General features: G+C 57.4%; 1 protein-coding gene across 2 annotated transcripts; it reads left to right on the top strand.

The window, feature by feature from the left end:
• Window positions 1–1,706: 1,706 nt before the first annotated feature.
• On the top strand, window positions 1,707–17,184 carry SH2B2 (SH2B adaptor protein 2). Of its 2 annotated transcripts, none has more exons than XM_052688856.1 (10): window positions 1,707–1,803; window positions 2,436–2,546; window positions 6,834–7,712; window positions 9,310–9,411; window positions 12,042–12,133; window positions 13,460–13,554; window positions 13,719–13,898; window positions 14,007–14,200; window positions 14,295–14,466; window positions 14,995–17,184. In XM_052688856.1, exons 3-10 carry the CDS (start codon window positions 6,861–6,863, stop codon window positions 15,300–15,302), a joined length of 1,995 nt encoding a protein of 664 aa, XP_052544816.1. In that variant the 5' UTR covers window positions 1,707–1,803; window positions 2,436–2,546; window positions 6,834–6,860; the 3' UTR covers window positions 15,303–17,184. The 2 variants fall into 2 exon arrangements, with proteins under 2 accessions (XP_052544816.1, XP_052544814.1); XM_052688854.1 differs by having other exon boundaries at window positions 1,770–1,819.
• Window positions 17,185–17,192: the final 8 nt, after the last annotated feature.

Genomic DNA, 17,192 nt, shown 5'->3' with positions numbered 1-17,192 from the left:
TCCCCATCGCTGTGGGCTTTGGGGTTTCACAGCTCTCTCCAGGTCTCTTCCCTCTCCCCCTTTCACACCAGTGACCCCCCCTCCCACCCTATGGTCCATTTCAGCCCATTCCCAGACCTGCAGCGGTGACCAACAGCTCCTCCTATCCAGAGATTTGGCCATACTCAACCCACAGGGTCCAAGAGGCTGATGGCAAACAACACTTTCTGGCCATGCAGTGCCCCAGAGAACCCTATGGGGCCGCCCCATAGCCCCAACAGGCCGGAGGTGCTCTGTAGGACCGCTGAGCAAAGCCCAGTTGGCAAACCCAGGCTGGAGGAAAACCCTTTACCCCACAGTTCATGTGGATGAGGCACAGCCCTGGTCCCACAGCCGCCCTGGTTCCATGTCCCCTGCACATCCCAAACCTCTCCAAAAATCCCACCGAGTGAAGCCCTGTAAGGTAAAAGAACGGTGAGGAAGCACAATAAATAACAACAATAACACTAACAAACCTTCCCCTCTCTGCCCCTTACATAACCGGCATTGCCTTAATCCTACAGGTGCTTTGCAGAACTAAAAAGGATTTGTTCCTCCCGCAAATCCCCGTTGCATTTTTTGGTGAGTCATCCTGATCCGCCTGCCAGGGAGGCCCCCTCCGTAATGTGACCCCGCAGTAAATCGCTTAAAGCTCCCCCGGCTCCGGTCCCCCTGCAGCGAGAGGAGGATTATGGCCGTGTCCTGACCCCCTTGGCAGGGACGGCGATGGCCCTATAAATATGTCAGCGGGACAGCGAGGCAAGCTCCGACCCACAGACCTTGACACCTTGACCTGGGGCTGATACTGCTGCATGGCAAAGCCTGGGGCTGGGTGCGCTCCTGGGGGGCTGCTGGTCTCCAATCCCCTCCCCTAAGCAGTGGGAAAATGAGTTTTGGGGTCACATGGGAAGCGTGGAGGTGCTGTCCCTCGGGGTGATGCTGGAGGAGGAAATGGGGTACAGGATGCAGGGTGTCATGTCAGATATAGGGTGGGATATGGAATGGGGGTGTGTGGAGGAGGCAGGGCGCTTTATATGATGGGAGTGCAGGGTGGGATGGGATGCTTCGGGGTTTGGGATGCTGTGCAGGGTGTGGGGTGCCACGAGAGCTGCGGGGTGGGATGTGGAATGTGGGGCTGCTGTGGAATGCAGGGTATTGTGCGCGATGCCATGAGGGATGCAGGATGAGATATGGAATCATAGGATCACAGAACTGGGGAATATGGGGTGCCTGCAGGAGTGGGGGCTGTGCATTCGGCAGGGTACCCTGTGTGGCGTGTGAGATATATGGTGCTCTGTGGGATTTGGGGTACCCTGCAAGATGTGAGGTGCATTTGGGATGCAGGGTGCAGCGTGGGATACGGGGTGCCATGTGGGAGATGAGGCTTTGTGAGATGGGAGATGGGGATGCGGGATGACCCTGCGGGATGCAATGGGATTTGGGGTATCCTGAAGGGGTGAGATGTTGTGAGGGATATGGGGGGCCGGGCAGGATGCGGGGAGTCATGTGGGGTAACCCTGCGGCGTGTGGGATGCTCTGTAGGGTACGAGGTGCCATGCGAGGTGTGCCCTGTGGAACTGCGGGACACGGGGTGCCCTGGGGGACGCCGTCTGACCCGGGGGCGGCACGGCACGGCAGAGCACAGCGCGGAGCAGCGCCGGGCGGGGCCCTTTAAAGCGGGGGGAGGAGCGGGGGGCGGTGGCGGGGCCGGGCTGTGCGGCGGGCAGCCTTGGCCCCGGCGGAGCCGCACCGAGCGCCGGGCCGAGCAGGGCCGTGCCGGGCCGGGTGAGCGCATCCTCCGGTACCGGAGCGCGGCTGCGTGCGGCGGTGCTGGGGGAGGTGGGGGCGGTGCCGGTTTCCCGGGTATCCCCCCCCCCCATCGCAGCGTTGCGGAGCGCACCTCCGCGTTTCGATGCGGGGTTGGGGGGGTTCCCCGCTTCCAGCCCCTCCGGGTGCGTTGTGGCGGTGCGGTGCGGTGCGGTGCGGTGCGGTGCGGTGCGGTGCGGTGGGGGGGGGGCGCGGACACAACGCGGCTTTGCGCGCGCGCGGCCCTTTAGAGGCGAGCTTTGATTTTTTTTTCTATTTTTTCTGTATTTACCTACGGCTTTATTTGTTTATTTCCATTATTTGCATGAGGTTCGCACGCCTCCCGCGCGGCTCTCGGCGTTCCCCCCCTCACCCCCCCGCCTTCCCCTCCCAGCTCCGGGTGCACAGCAGCTCCGCTCCCTACCCCCTTATCCCCCCTCCCTCCCGGGGTCTCCCCCCGGCGCTGCCGCATTCCCCGCAGCGCTGCGCGGCCTTTGGGACCGCTGCTCGGGGCTGTGGGGCTCCGCGGTGCCCCGCGGGTGAGATCCGCCGCGATGCGAAGCGCCGCTCTCGCTCCGGTGGGGCTGAGCGCGTCCAACTTTGCCCTCTAGGTCCCTCCTAGAGCCGCGTTCGGCCGTACGGATCCGTCGCTTTGAGCCATGCACCTGCGCGGGTGGAAGCGCGCTGCCCCGGGGACACGCTGAGCTGCGCCGGGAGTGGAGGTAACCGCGGGGCTGCGCTGCGCTCGGGGCTGCAGCCGGGATGGAGCACAGACGGCCCTCGTGTGCCGGCGCTGTGATGGTGCTGGGCTTTGTACGGCTCTGCTCCCTGCTCGGCACCGGGGGGTCTCGCGATGGTCGGGCTGAATGGTCGCAGTGGTCGCGGCCAACCTTCGTGGTTCTCACCCAACTGCTCTCATCCCTCCTCGGAGGCACGTTGGTGTCTGCACGCTGCGGGTGCTGCAGCCCTTCCTCCTCCTCTTCCTCTTCCCCAGGGTGGGCTGACAATTGCAGAATCAGAAACCCAGTGGTGGCCGCACATCTGCTGCCTTCGTGCATCTTGGGGTGCCCCATTCTTCCTCAGCCCAAATCCCCCCCACTGCGACAGAGCTGTCATCCCACACCTGATGGTGTTATTTTTATTTTTTTTCGAGGGGGGAAAGCCCTGAGCACTCCCAGCACCTGCTGTTGGGTGCACAGTCTGTGGATGTTTGGCATTCCCCAGCGCCGCGCTTCCGAGCTGGGGGCGAGCAGAGCAGTGAAGATTACATCTTCCCCATGGCAGCTGCAGGGTGTCCTGGTGGTGTTCTGTGCACCTGGCAGTGGGGCATTGCCGTGGGGGGAGCATCCGCAGATAGAGCCCCCCATGCTGTACCCAGCACAGCAAAGGGGGAGTGGGATATGTGGGACCTCTGGGCATCGCCTGTTCAAGGGACGTGGAGCTCAGAGGGGTTCTATGGAGCTGTTGTGCTGCACTGAGTGCCGGGCTGTGAGCGTTGTGGTGTAGGGCAGAGCCCCGCTTCCCCTCTGGGTGCCATCGGATGCTGTCGGCGCACGCGCCTGAGAGACAACACATACAGACCTGTGTAACTTTATCCCGTGTTCATTATGAGCCGTAATTGAAAAACAATCTTGGGGTTTTCCTTCCCATCCCCTAAGGGATGGAGATCCCAGCTGAGAGCTGGGAAAAGCTGTGCCGTGCCACACTGTGCCCCAAACCAACTCCTCTGAGCCCTCTATGGCCCTATAGGGTGAGTGCTTAGAGGCGCCCAGCGTGGGCTCTGTTGGAGTGGGAAGTTGAGAGGAGGAGAGATTTGTTGTGGGCCGAGGGGCGGAAGGAAGCTGAGGCTTAGCGAGGGAAACGTGAGCTCGCCGGGCTGGGATGGGGCTCTGCCACCACTCTGCTATTGTGGGGGTAAAAATAGCAGCAGGGTGGATCACAGTGTGCAGTGACACTCCTGGAGCCGGGCAGGTGAACAGCACCCGTTGGGAGAGCAGAACGGTGTCCTGCTGCACCAAAAGCACCCTTATTTCCCCAAGAAGGTGCCCTGGCAGGCATTCTGTTATTGCTATTACGGCTTTCTGTCCCTCTGACCACACATAGAGCCGGTCTGGGGCCCTGGCGGCGGCACAAAGGCCACCAGGAAGAGGTGGCTGGGTCTCCATCTCCCATCCCTATGGGCCGCATAGCAAACATGAAGGCAGTGCATTGGGCACGATGCTCGCCGTGCCCCCGGCGCGGTCCCCATCCTGTTTTTAGCCTCTTTGGCAGCGCCCCGGGGCCTTGCGCTCTGCTCACCGTGCCAGCAGCGGCACCGAGGACCGCGCGGTGTCACATTGCTGCAGCGCCCGCTCGTGACCCAGGGATCTCCCGGCGCGGACACGTGGGGACGGCTGAGGTCAGCCCCCGTGCTGGGGGCGAGCAGGTGCCCGGCTTTCCTTTGAGTGGCATCGATGTTGCTGGAAGCTGAGCGGCGGGACCTCCTCCTCGCACGCGCCCTGACCCCAGCGCTCCCTGCAGGATGGCCGCGGGTCCCTGCGGTGCCGTACCCTAGGAAGGTGCCATTCTGCCTGACTTTCCTCCCCTGGCCAGGCTGTGTGGGGCGGAAAGGAAACATCTCTTTATTAGGGTTGTTTCCTTAAATAAAGCCCTTGGAGCAAGTGCTGGCCTGGCTGCTCGGCTGTCCCGTGGCCGGCACTGCGTTATTAACACCTCATTAGCTGTTAGTTCCTCCCTACTCCTCTGGTTCAGCAAATCCCAGCGGCTTTGTCCTGACTCCCACCTCACCGGAGACCTGTTGTTTTTTGTTGTTGTTGTTGTTTTTTTCCGTGGTCCTTTGCACTTCTGCTGACGGCCGAAATTTCATTTCTTCTTTTGGAGGTCAGAAGCTCTCTTCACCTCCCTTCTCCTCCTCCTGCTGTGTGCCGACTCGCACGGCGCTGCACGGGGCGCATCCCTGCGGCTTATCGGCAGCGCTTGGCATGGCCTGGCTGCCAGCAGCTGGCTCACACTGCAACCTGGGCTTCCACTTGGCCGCTCCCCAGGAATCTTTTTATTTATTTATTTATTCATTCATTCATTCCCCTTCTAAAATCTTGACTTGCTTCCCCCCAAGTGACAGCAGCAGCAGGACGCGGCTCTGCCCCGGTGGCATTTGAGGTGCAGGTGGGCTAGAAGCAATGACAGCCCACGTCTTTGGCTGGGTGCCCCGTGGTCCCTGAAGTCACTCTATGACCACGGGGGTTCAGGTTGGATATTAGGGACAATTTCTTCTCCCGTAGAGCAGTGATGCAGTAGCTGCACAGGGAGGTGGGGGAGTCCCCGTCCCTGGAGGTGTTTGTGAGCTGTGGAGATGTGGCACTGAGGGCTGCAGTCAGTGGGGTGGGGTGAGTTGGACTTGATGCCCTTAGTGGTCTTTTCCAACCTCAGTGATGATTCCCATATTCCTATGTTCTAAGACCCCTGGCAGACCTCCCTTGCCAAGGGCTCTGCCTTATTCCATGGGAGCACATTACAGCACCTGGGCAGTGGGGCTAAAGGTGAATTGCCCGCAGTCTCCCAAAAGCCCCTGTGGATTTGCTGCTTGCTTTGCCTCCCAGCGCCCAGCCCAGGGATGCTGTCTGTGTCATGGAAGTTATTTTGAGAAGTGGGGCAGTGCTGTTGGCATGGAGGGGAGCGGAGGCACCGAGATGAAAGGTAAATCTGCAGAGATAATTGGGAGCTGCTTCCTGCAGGAATCAGGTAAAGGAGTGCCTGCCAGGGGGGGATGTCTCTGCGGTGTTGGAGGGTGCCCCAACCCCACTGCTGCTCCCAAAGAGGGGTCCTGGACCTACTATGGGCAGGGGATGATGGGGAGCTGTGCACCCCACTGCCTCCTCCAGGCCTGCAAGTCATCGCTCCTCTAGGCTTCATTTTTATAAATTGCCCTTTGAAATTCTGTCAACCCTGTGCAGATGAAAGCAAGATGCTGCGATGCCTCTGTGTGCGTGTCTCCATTGCGGCTGGGTGGCCCGGCTTTCTGTTTGGGGTTTATCATTTTTTGAAGCGCTTTGGGCTTTGTTGTTTGTTTCTCCCCCCTCTCTAATCTCTCTGGGTGTCACATCTTGGCAACCCCTCAGTTCTAGGCAGTCTCTCTCCTGCTCCATCCCTCCTGGGATCAATGGGGAGAAGCACAGCCCTCAGGGCAAAGCTGTCTTCCTGGTGATGCTGGCCATGCCCACTTGGATTGGCAGCAGGAGACCCTCTTTGTCTCCCCAAAATCCCTATTGGGCTGCTGTGTGCTCAGGGAGCTGCAGCCGTACACTGTAGTGCTGAAGGGCAGTAGCTGAGCCTTTAAATTCTGTGCCAGTGATGGATGGATGTGTGAGAATTGCATTTGCTGGCCTGGTAACAAACAGCTTTGCGTTTTACGCTGCTTTCCTGCTGTCTCTTGGGGAAATTCAAAGACATCCCTAACTGCAAGGCCGGGGATTTCCCTGCTGTGTGAGTGGGGCAGAGAAGCACATGGGGAACTGCGAGGCAGTGGAAAAGCCGGGCTTCACACTCCCAACTCGTGTTGACAGTTTGGGCAGAGGTTGGTGACGTTGGGTGCTTCTCCCATGGCAACGTGGGTCTGGCCTTTACCTCTGCTCAGCTCCTGCTGGCTCCAGCTCTGCTTTCTTGGTTGATTTTTCCCTTTAACCCATGGACTTGTTGATCCCCGGGGCTTTCTGTTGAGGCTGTGGGGTCTAATGATGGTAATGGGCCTGGAGGTCCCCGGGCTGCTCCGGTCACAGACTCCTCGGTGGTTTTATGAGAAATCAATGGCACTTTTGAATGGGTCATAATCATAAAATAAGTACGATTTATGGCCGCTGCCAGGGCCACGTTTGGTTCCAGTGCGGCAGAGGGAGAGGAAAGAGCACAAAACCACTTTCCCACAGCGTTTCCCCCTCTGTGCTGGGGCTGCAGACCCACACCAGCTGCAGGGGGCCATCGCGGCCATGCTGATGCTGTGCCCTTGCCCACAGCCCGCCGCCAGGTGGAATGGGGCAGCCATGAACGGCGATGCCCTGTGCCAGGAGCCCTCCTCCCCGCTCCCCGACTGGCGTGAGTTCTGCGAGCTGCACGCCCAGGCGGCCGCCGTCGACTTCGCCCAGAAGTTCTGCCAGTTCCTGAAGGAGAACCCGCACTACGACACGCCGGGCGCCGAGGCTTCCTTCTCCCATCACTTCGCCGCCAACTTCTTGGATATCTTCAGCGTGGAGGTCAGCCGGGTGTTCGTCTCCGACTCGCCCACCAAGTACAACATCGTGCCCTTCGTGGGGCTGCAGAACTGCCACGTGCCCTACGGGCGGGAGGTGGCCCAGCGGAAGGAGGAGACGTCCACCGAGTCCTTGGACAGCATGGAGGCCCCGCTGGGTGCCGGCCGCTATCTCAGCCCTGTGCAGCAGGCGCAAGCCCGCAAAGTGTCCTCCTATGGCCAGTCCCGCAGCTCGGAGGATGTCTCCGTGCACGCCTCCGCCAAGCCCAAGTTCAAGAAGGGCTTCTCCTTGAGGAACATGAGCTTGTGCGTGGTGGACGGCATGAAGGAGATGTGGCACCGAAGGTCTTCTCCCGAGCCGGGCGCCGAGGCGGCTCCAGGCACCAGGAGGACCGAGAGGGAGCCGTGGGGCAAGGAGCCCGGTGACCCCCGGGAGAAGTGGACCCACAAGCTGCGTCTGTCCAAGGCACAGTCCTCCAAGGTGGAGCTGGTGGACATCCAGAGGGAGGGCACGCTGCGCTACATGGTGGCCGATGACACGAACTGTGTGGGGAGCTCACAGTGGCAGAAGTGCCGCCTCCTGCTGCGCAAGGCCGTGAAGGTGGAAGGGGAGAGATTCCTGCTCGAGTTCTACGTCCCTCCCAAGGTAAGGCCTGGCTGAGGTCCTTGGAAGTGTTGGGGTGAAGTTGAGGCAGCAGTTGTGCTTGGTGGGTTTGGGGAGGTGTGGTGCTGAGCGTTGAGACGTGAATGCACACACATGGGTCCCATCCACAGAAGCACCGGTTCTCATCCCCAGTGATCTTTGGAAAGGTGCTGAAGCCCAGCCTGCTGGCTCAGCCCAAGGCATTGGTGGTTGCAGAGAAGCTCACTGCCATGCTGGGATGCACAATGTCCTGAACACGAGGAGGTTCTGCTCTCCCCAACACTCTGCAGAGTGCTCCATGTGCCACCAGGAGGTCCCACGCTTGGTCTCGGCACTCTTTATTTTCAAACTGATAATTCATTTGGAACAATCATAGAATCACAGAGGTTGGAAAAGACCTCTAAGATCACCCAGTCCAACCATCCACCTCCCACCAGCACTGCCCACGTCCCTCAGTGCCACATCTCTACGGTTCTGGAACACCTCCAGGGATGGGGACTCCCCCACCTCCCTGCGCAGCTGTGCCACTGCATCACTGCTCTTCAGGAGAAGATTTTCCTAATGTCCAACTGTCCTTGTGCTACCCAGCCCTCCCCTGTGCTTAGAGAGCCTCATCTGCGCTGTGTGTGCTCATCTTTGGCAGCCCTGGGGCAAATAGTAAGTGATTCCCTGGGGCCTTACTAGATGTGTTAGAATAGAAATCTCATGTTATTTAAATGCCATGGGAAGGAAAGCCTGCTGTAATCACAGCCCTCTGTCTTCAGTTTTCCTTTCCTTCTCCCCTCATCCCATCATGTCCCTGCTTAACTACTGCTTCAGTGGGAAGCAATGAGCCCAGGGATCCCTGACAGTTGTTCTGAGCGCCCAAAGGCTTAGAAAAAGGGGAAAATACACTTGCAGAGATGCCCCTGTGGCCATTAATAGCACTTCCCACAGGGTGCAGGAAGACTCCTCAGGAGCAGGCTGTTCCCTGCCCGCTGCTGAATGAGGAGTTTGGGTTTTGCCTTTCTCATCTTGTCTGGTGGAAACGCGGATGGAAGAACACAGCAGTGCTGGGCCCCACGTAGCACACGTGGAGGTGGTGCTGCGGATCGCAGAGGTGGAAATGAAACATCCCAGAGGGGAAAGGAACAGTTCCTGTTCTCATAGTTCAGCTTTTAGCTTTTTTCCCCTTTATAAAAAAAAAAAAAAAAAAAAAGAAAGGCAAAAAAGAAAAAAATAGGAACTGAACCTGTTGTTGGTAACCTGCAGCCCAGTGCTCATCACCAGCCCCGTCGGGATGCCAGTGCCGCAGCAAGGAGGCTTGGCAGAGAAGCACATGAACTTCCCCATCTTCCACCAGGCCTTTTCTTCATTTAATTAAAAGAGCTCAGAGTTATCAGGCACATGAGGGAAATCAATGCTTTTTTTAATTTTTTTCTTTTATCTCCCCACCCCCCCGTAACAAGCGTGTGGGCTGAGCTGCTATCTTGCCTTGCTGAGAGCTGCGTTCCCCCCTGGGACAGTTTGATTCGACTGAGCGAAGACTTTTTATTATTTATTGATTGATTTGATTTATTTGTTTGTTCTCATTCTTTTTTCTTTTATTTCTTTTTTTCAGGCTTCCAAGCCCAAGGTGAGCATCCCACTGTCAGCCATCATCGAGGTGCGGACCACCATGCCTTTGGAGATGCCTGACAAGGACAACACCTTTGTGCTGAAGGTGAGGGTAGGGGCAGCGGTGGGCATCCAGCCCCACATCCAACCCCACTGCAGGGATGCTTTGGCCCCAGGGATATTTTCTTGCCCCAGCATTACTGATGCTGCTACTGCCCTGCCTTCCCATGCTGTGCTCTCCTTTGGGGCTCCCACAGTGACACAGCATCCACCTGATGCCGAGGTAGATTGGGATTGAGGTGCAGTCATCGAATCATTAAGGTTGAGAAAGACCCCTCAGATCCCCAAGTCCAACCCCAGCCCACCCTCGCCGTGCCCACTGACAGTGTCCCTCAGTGCCACATCTGCACAGTTTGTGAACACCTCCAGAGATGGTGACTCCCCCACCTCCCTGGTGTTTGCCTGGCTTTGCCATCGTGTTTTGCTTTACCCCATCACTACAAGAGTGCTGAAATGGGTATCCAGAGACAATTTGCAAGGGATGCGAGCAGAGAGACTGAATCCATCCCCAGCTAGAGACCCCAGAGAAATCATTCTCCATACAATGCAATTAACTGAATGCTCCCTGCTGACAGGCAGCAGCCCTCTGTGGCAAATCCCAGGCTCAGGTGGCAGTGTTGGGAAGCACCATGGGGTGGGTGGCAGCAGGGATCTTCTCACTGTGCACTGCATGGCCCCAGCCGCAGAATCGTAGAATATCCCAAGTTGGAAGAGATCCATAAGAATCATCAAGTCCAGCTCTTGGCTCCACAAAGGGCCACCCAAAGCACACATCTGAGAGCACTGTCCAAATGCTCTTTGAACTCCAGCAGCTCAAGGCTGTGCCCCCTGCCCTGGGGAGCCTGTTCCGTGCCCAACACCCTCTGGTGCAGAACCTTCTCCTAACCACCAGCCCGAACCTCCCCTGACGCAGCTCCATGCTGTTCCCTCCGGCCCTGTTGATGTTGGTCCCCCTTCAAAGTGAAGGCAGTGCAGCAGCCCAGAGTCAGCAGGAAGCATCGCTTCTCCTTGCATCGCTTCTCCTTTCCTCTTCCTCTTTCCTCAGCCCCAGCGCATCTTCTGGCTGTCTCCATGCCCAGAGGATGCCGCTGACTCACAGCAGCTCATGAGCTGCCCTAACCCTGCCGTGCTTTTTGCAGAAGCACTCTGCAGCCGTGGTTCCCCTGCTGGCGTCAGCGCCATGCCCTTGAGGTAGAGCTGCCTGGGTCTTTTTCTTTCAAAGCTGATTTCTCAGCATCAGGGCATTCATTGGAGTTCTTGCGTCATCCTCCAGCACGCTGCAGCGTGGTGTCATCTCTGAATTGATCAGGGATCCATCCTCTCCTCCTTCCTTCTGTCCTCGTCACTGCTGAATGTCAGCATGAGTGGGGCTGTGAGGGCTGTGAGCACAGAGCTCAGCATCTGCTCTGCTTTGGCCATTAACTATCAGTGTTTGCTCTTGGAATATGGCTCATCATTTCTTCTGATCATGGTTTCCAGATCCCTGTAAAATCTCAGCCTCCTTTTGCTGCTCTTCCTCCACTGCCTTGACTCCAGCATTGCTCCCACCTTCTCAGTAATTATCCCCTCCCCATTTACCCTCTAACCTGCTCCTGCCCCATTCTGCCTGCAGGGTTAAACGATTGCCATCGATCTCTTCTGTGAGGCATCAAGCACTGAGTCAACCCCAGGGACTCATTCAGCATCATCTGCTGCCCCTTTCCTGCTGTGCTCCCTCCCGCATCTCCCTTTCATGGTGTGTTTCTGACACCCTCGTGGCTCACTTTCTGCCCTGGGCCTCATTCCTGTTGCTTGTTGCTATCGCCCTTTGCAGAGGACTGGTGCCCCCTCGGTGCTGGGGCATGGATCAGAGTGGTGGGACAGGGGGTGGGGAGCAGCCCCTGCTGCCTCCTGCACTTGGGACTGATGCAGAGCCTTCACCCATGGGTGGGAAAGCCCCTGCCTCATGCAGAGGGACCACGCTGGACCCCATGATGCTCAGTCACCCAGCAATTAGCAGACGGTGCGTTCTCGCCGCACATCAGACACCGAGCACACGCATTTTTTCCATTGCACAAGCAGTGCTTGCAAAATATCCGAGCCCTGCACATGCTCTGCTTGCTTTCATGCTGTGCATGAAGGAGCACTGTGCTCTCCCAAGCTGCAAACCGTTGGTTAAACAAAACGGGGCTCTGCTGCTCCCCTGCAGCTGGCACATGGCAGGGGACCGGGTGCTGCTCGCCCCGGGCACTGCTCCCTGTTTATTTTCAGGACAGTGATTCAGTTGTATGCCATTAATTTAATTAGCAAGAAGGCTCTTGGCTGGCAATGCGATACCCTCCCAGAGCCAGGGCTCCTCCCAGCTCAGGGTCACGCAGGGGGTCTGGGAAGGATGGGGCAGCAGCATCTATCTCCTGGTGCCCACTGCCCCCCTCTTGCCATATGGTGTTTGCACCCTTCCCAGCATCAGAGCAGCCCAGACCCTTTGGGTTTACAGTCTTTGAGCATCTCTGGGTCACCCCTTGCCATCCCTTTGCTAGGATGGAGACATCTCAGTGTCCTCCAAGCAAGGAGTTATTAGTGGCAGTACGGAGATGTGGAGGTGGCTGCTGTCCCACTGTGTTATGGGGTTGGCTTTGCCTGGTGGGGGGTGCAGGACTCTAAACATGACCTGACACTGTTATGACTCACCTCCAGGTGGAGAACGGTGCCGAGTACATCCTGGAGACCATTGACTCCCTGCAGAAACACTCGTGGGTGGCAGATATCCAGGACTGCATTGACCCTGGGTAAGGCTCATGGGCATGGCTGGGCTCCCCCTGCACACTGCACCCCCTTCTCCCCACTCGGTCAGGACATGATCTGGGCACGATTCAGGCACGATGTTCTTGTTGAAAGGAAAATCGTCTTGTTCCAGCAAGCAAAAAGTTCCCCTGTACAGCCCAGAGAGAGTGGTGGGCTGGCTGCTGGTACTGGTAGGCAGCCCTCACAGACCACTGGCTTGGAACAGACCCCAGCTGATGCAACTTCTGCTGCCCAGCTTATTGCAGAAAGTCCCTGATTCACTGGGGCAAAAATCTGGAGGCAGAGTCAGCAACTGCTGTGTGTCAGAGGTGCACCCTACAGAGCGTGCACTCAGTATCAGCCGTACCTCCCATCCTTTTATTTCCAGCCCAGTATCCGTGCCGTAATGAAGGCTCTGCAGGCACACTCCCCCAGGGAGCACCAGCACTGCCCTTCTTGCCATGGCTTCCAAAGGGAGCTTTTAGGAGAGAGAGCCCTGAACAAAGCTGGGATGGGAGCTTGGGGAGCTCCCTTCTGCCTCCTGTGCCCCCCTCCCCACATCAGCTTGTCCCCAGAGCTGCCTTTTGCTGGGGATATTCAGCTGTGTGCTTCTTTAAATATATACAACCCCGTGCTGGCCTCCAGACACAGCCATAAAGCAAATAATAATGAACTCCACAGCAAATAATAAAGAGCCGCTTCATACGCTGCCACGCGCGCTCTGTGCCAAGAATGAATTTTCATTCAGCTCCTGCATGCAGCGCTCAGTCCTCCTGCCAAGGAACCGAGCTGAAACCTCTGCGTAAGCACCCAGCAACGGGATTTCTGCAGAGCTCTGTCGGTTTTGGTTTCCTTCTACTCTTATTTATTTATTTTTTCTTTTTCTTTTTTTTTTTTTTTAAAGTGGCTGCAGCTGAATGACTCCCAGTGGCTGATTCACTTACTGGCCACTAAATAATTCAGCAGCTCCCCCGTGAGCCCTTACGCTAACGCAGCCGCTTCCTGGCTGCTGGCACACACGTGGCTGCTGTTAAGCAAAAGAGCACCCGAATGCCACGGGTGGATAAAAATAGGCTGTGAGCAAGCTGGGAGCTTGCTCAACAATGGTGCTCAAGTGCACAGGGCAGCCTGGATGTGTGGTGCATTAGCTTCTCACCATGCCCCATCCCATGGCACTGAGTGCTGCGGGTTCTTTTGTGCTCTGGGAGGAAGGGCTGAGGCTGAGAAGCTGGGATTTGTTTGGGATGGTGGGGCTGGAGCAAAAGGAGTCTCTCCAGGGGGTGATGCCATGTGTGTAGTGTGTGACCCTCTGCTCTGTGCTCTCCCACCAGGGATAGCGGGGATGACATTGAGTTGGCATCCTGTGCTCAGGGAGCCTGCCTGCCGGGCCGGGCGTCCTCCTGCAGCTGCGAGTTCCTGGCTGATGGTGAGAAATCCCACGGGGGTCGGGAGGTGTCTGTTGCTGCCACCTCTGCTGTGTGTGGGGCAGCTCCTGTCAGGCAGTGTGGACTGGGAGCTTGGGTCCTCGTGCTAGCCCCCATCATGGAGACATGCCTGCTCTTGCTTGAGAGCATCAATGTTTCCTTCCAGATGTGCACAGGCTGCCAGATAGATGTGCCCTGCCCGGTGCTCACAGTGCTACCACCACTGCTATGCCCACACCCCATGGCCGGGGCAGGGACTCCGTGGGGGAGCTGCTGGCCCACGTCCCACTGGAGAGCTTCTTGCAGACACTGGAGTCTGCACCCACAGCCAGTACGCACCTTGCAGGTAGGTTTGCTTGGGGGAATGCGGCACGTGCCCACATTGCCTCGTCCTTGGGGCTGGGAGAGGGCAATGCCTACATGCTCCCTAAAACCCAGTGGTGCTTGCGGCCAGGAGAGGACAGCGAAGTGGACACAGAGATCAACCTCTCTGACTTCCCCTGGTTCCATGGGACACTGTCACGGATCAAGGCGGCTCAGCTGGTGCTGTTTGGCGGTGCCCGGAGCCACGGCCTGTTCGTCATCCGGCAGAGTGAGACACGGCCAGGGGAGTACGTGCTGACCTTCAACTTCCAGGGGAAAGCCAAGGTGGGTGACTTCCTGAGCCAACCTCGGGCAGCTGCGAGGCTGAGAGAGGTTGGGGCCTTCCACCTGCAGCTCACCTCCTGTCCTGTCCTCACAGCACCTCCGCCTGTCGCTGAACGAGAGCGGGCAGTGCCACGTGCAGCACCTCTGGTTCCAGAGCATCTTCGACATGCTGCGGCACTTCCACACACACCCCATCCCGCTGGAGTCAGGCGGCGCTGCGGACATCACGCTTCGGAGCTACGTGGTGGCCCAGAGCCTGCAGCCCGGTGCGTGCTGGGGCCGTGTTGGGTTTGGGGCTGGTGGGGAGGATTGGGGCTGGGATCGTAGAACCACAGAATCGTAGAAGCATTCAGGTTGGAAAAGAGCTCTCAGATCCCCACGTCCAACACCAGCCCACCCCACCATGTCCTCAGTGCCACATCTCCATGGTTCTGGAACACCTCCAAGGACTGCCCCACCTCCCTGGGCAGCTGTGCCACTGCATCACCACTCTTTCTGAGAAAAAACACCACCCAGAAATGAATGAGTCTCTTTAGGATCCTTGGCTCCAATAGGAAAGGGTTAGAGGTCTGCACAGCTCACTGGGGCATGGAGAAGGTAGGCAGGGAAGGTTGGGATGCAGGGTGAAGGATGGGGAGAACGGATTTGGGAAGGCACCATCCCCCAGGCACCCTTAGAGGGGCTGAGCTCCCCATTCTATTAGCATCTGGACGGTGCTCTCAGACGTATGCTCTCATTTCTGAGTGGTGCCGTGGGTTCCTTCCAACTTGAGATATTCCATGATTCCCTTGCAGACACTGGCCCTCCGCCAGCCCTCGTGCCACAGCCGCCGCTCTGCCGCACCGACCCACCACCCCCACACTACTTCTGCAGCACGGCGCCCGCCGCCCCGCCAGTCCCACCACCCACTGAGGGGGTGGCTGTGCCCCCCGCCGTCCCCACGCCCTACCACCGCCTGGAGGGAGCCCTGGGCCCCCGCAGCCGCAGCGACAGCGCTGAGCGCCGGCAGGAGCCTGCTGCCACCGGCACTGAGGACTATCACGATGCTGACGGTGCCCGCAGTCGGACCCGGGCAGTGGAGAACCAATACTCCTTCTACTGAGCCCCTTAGGGGCGGGATGATGGGGGGACACGGGGCAACCGTGCCCATTGCTGCTGCACCAGCCTCACTGCCACCACCAGCACCGGGGCGAGGACATCCTCCTTGCTCCTGTGTGATGGCCCAGCTGGACCTGGCAGCACTGAGTGGGTGCGAGGTTGGAAGCATCAGTGCTGTTTTGAAGCTTGCGGCACCTTCCCTTTCCCTCCTGACCAAGTGTTCTCCCAGCACTGAGGTTTGGGCATTTTGGGATGGGGATGGAAGTGTCCCTGCAGAGCTGTCCTCGTAGGCACAGGTCTGTGTGCCTATAGGCGTTGTGCCCCATGCTCAGCACAGCTCCATCCTTGTGCGTCTCTGGGGCACAAGCTTCCCATGCTCTGCCAGGAGAAGGCTTTTTGTCCAAAGCTTGATGCATCTCATTGGAGGAAGGTCTTTCCCTGCTTTCCTGCCCTTTCTCTTCCTTTGTCCTTTTTCTCCTTGTAGAGATTCCCTGAACGCTCCCTTTCTTCCTCTCCTTTGCTTCTGAAACCTTGAATTGCCTACAAGGGTATCAGCAATCTTCTCCCTCCTTTCCACAGCACTCATTGCCATCGTTGAAGGCAAACCTTGGAAAACACAACACCAGCCCCACTCACATCAGCCCTTACTTGGGGTATCTCCAGGGGGTCAAACAGAGGCCAGGTGCAGGGCTGGAAGCAAAATTGCCACCACAGCACACCTCAGGAGTGCAAACACTACAGACCTTCAGTAGATGCTATTGAAGATTTTTATTTTATTTTTTTTCTTATAGAAATTGAAAAACCCAGAGAGAATGAAAGGAGTGTGGCTCCTGGTGGAACTGTGTGGCTGTGCAGGTGGAACACAGGGACTGGGTTGGGCTGACAGCATTGGGATTTCCCTTGCTCAAGTGCCACCCTGCCCTCACCAGTGCCACGTGGCAGCACTGCTGCCTGCAGGGACCATGTGCTGTCTCTGCCTGTTAGCAGCATGGTGGCTTTTGAGCAGACCCCTGCAGCACATCTCCAGCATGAAAAGGAGCTCCCTCCTGCACTGCAGAGACCTGAGAGAGAGAGCACAAATGCTAGGGCCAGGCTGCTTGCTGGGATTGTGTTCTTCATGTAGGGTAAGAGTCAAGCCACAGCCAAGCTCGAACCCCAGTGAATTGCCTGAAGAGTTATTCTGGTGTCTGGTTTTGGTTTGGATCAGATTTTTTTTGTTAGGTGCCTTCTTTCCTGAGCTAGCAAAGTGTGTCCCAACTCTGGAGTCGCTTCTCATCCTTCCCACAGGCAGGGATGAGCTTCTGCATCAAGAAGACAGGCTACAAGCCTGTCTTTGAGGCTTGTAGCTTCCTCCAGAGCTGAGAGCTGCCTTCTGGGCTGCTGAGGGCTGGGAGCTCCCACTGTTGCAACCACAAGCCCTCAATCCCTGCCCTGCCAGTAGCCACCTCCCTATGTGAAGGCTGGGGCGGTGGGAGTGGGCATTTCTCCTTGCTCACATAGGGAGAAGCTGGATGCTCTGTGTCGCTGGATTTAACACAAACTCCCTTTACATACACAGTGATTGAGTGGGGACCTCCAGATGTGGCACAGATGTCATTGCTCTTGTTCTCCCCACAGTCCCCAGGTGGCGGTGGATGGGAGCACTGCCTTAGAGGACTTCACATGTTGGCTGATTTGTCATCATCTGCGTCACGGGATAGGAGAGGGGTGGGGGGAGCAGCGATCTGCAAACAAACATGTTCATTTGTAAATAGGGAAGAGTCTGGAAGAGTTTACTGTTCTGTAGAATAAATTAATTTTATTTAAAAAAAGGAAAAAAAGGGGACTTGTTAAACAAATGGAGAACTCAAGTTCCAGTTTTAAAATAAAACCACTTGCAAAAAGGACAGCACAA

This window comes from Tympanuchus pallidicinctus, unplaced genomic scaffold (assembly GCF_026119805.1).
Source record: "Tympanuchus pallidicinctus isolate F22 unplaced genomic scaffold, pur_lepc_1.0 scaffold24, whole genome shotgun sequence".
In the NCBI taxonomy this organism is placed as follows: Eukaryota; Metazoa; Chordata; class Aves; order Galliformes; family Phasianidae; genus Tympanuchus; species Tympanuchus pallidicinctus.
Note: the sequence above shows the minus strand (reverse complement) of the source record. Positions and strands in the feature narration are given on the sequence as shown.

Excerpts from the sequence above, each read along its gene's own strand:
- SH2B2 (XM_052688856.1), top strand. The coding sequence starts at position 6,861 with ATGAACGGCGATGCCCTGTGCCAGGAGCCCTCCTCCCCGCTCCCCGAC. Across the intron at positions 12,134-13,459 it reads CAGGACTGCATTGACCCTGG|GGATAGCGGGGATGACATTG; the intron begins GTAAGGCTCATG and ends CTCTCCCACCAG. Across the intron at positions 14,201-14,294 it reads ACTTCCAGGGGAAAGCCAAG|CACCTCCGCCTGTCGCTGAA; the intron begins GTGGGTGACTTC and ends CTGTCCTCACAG.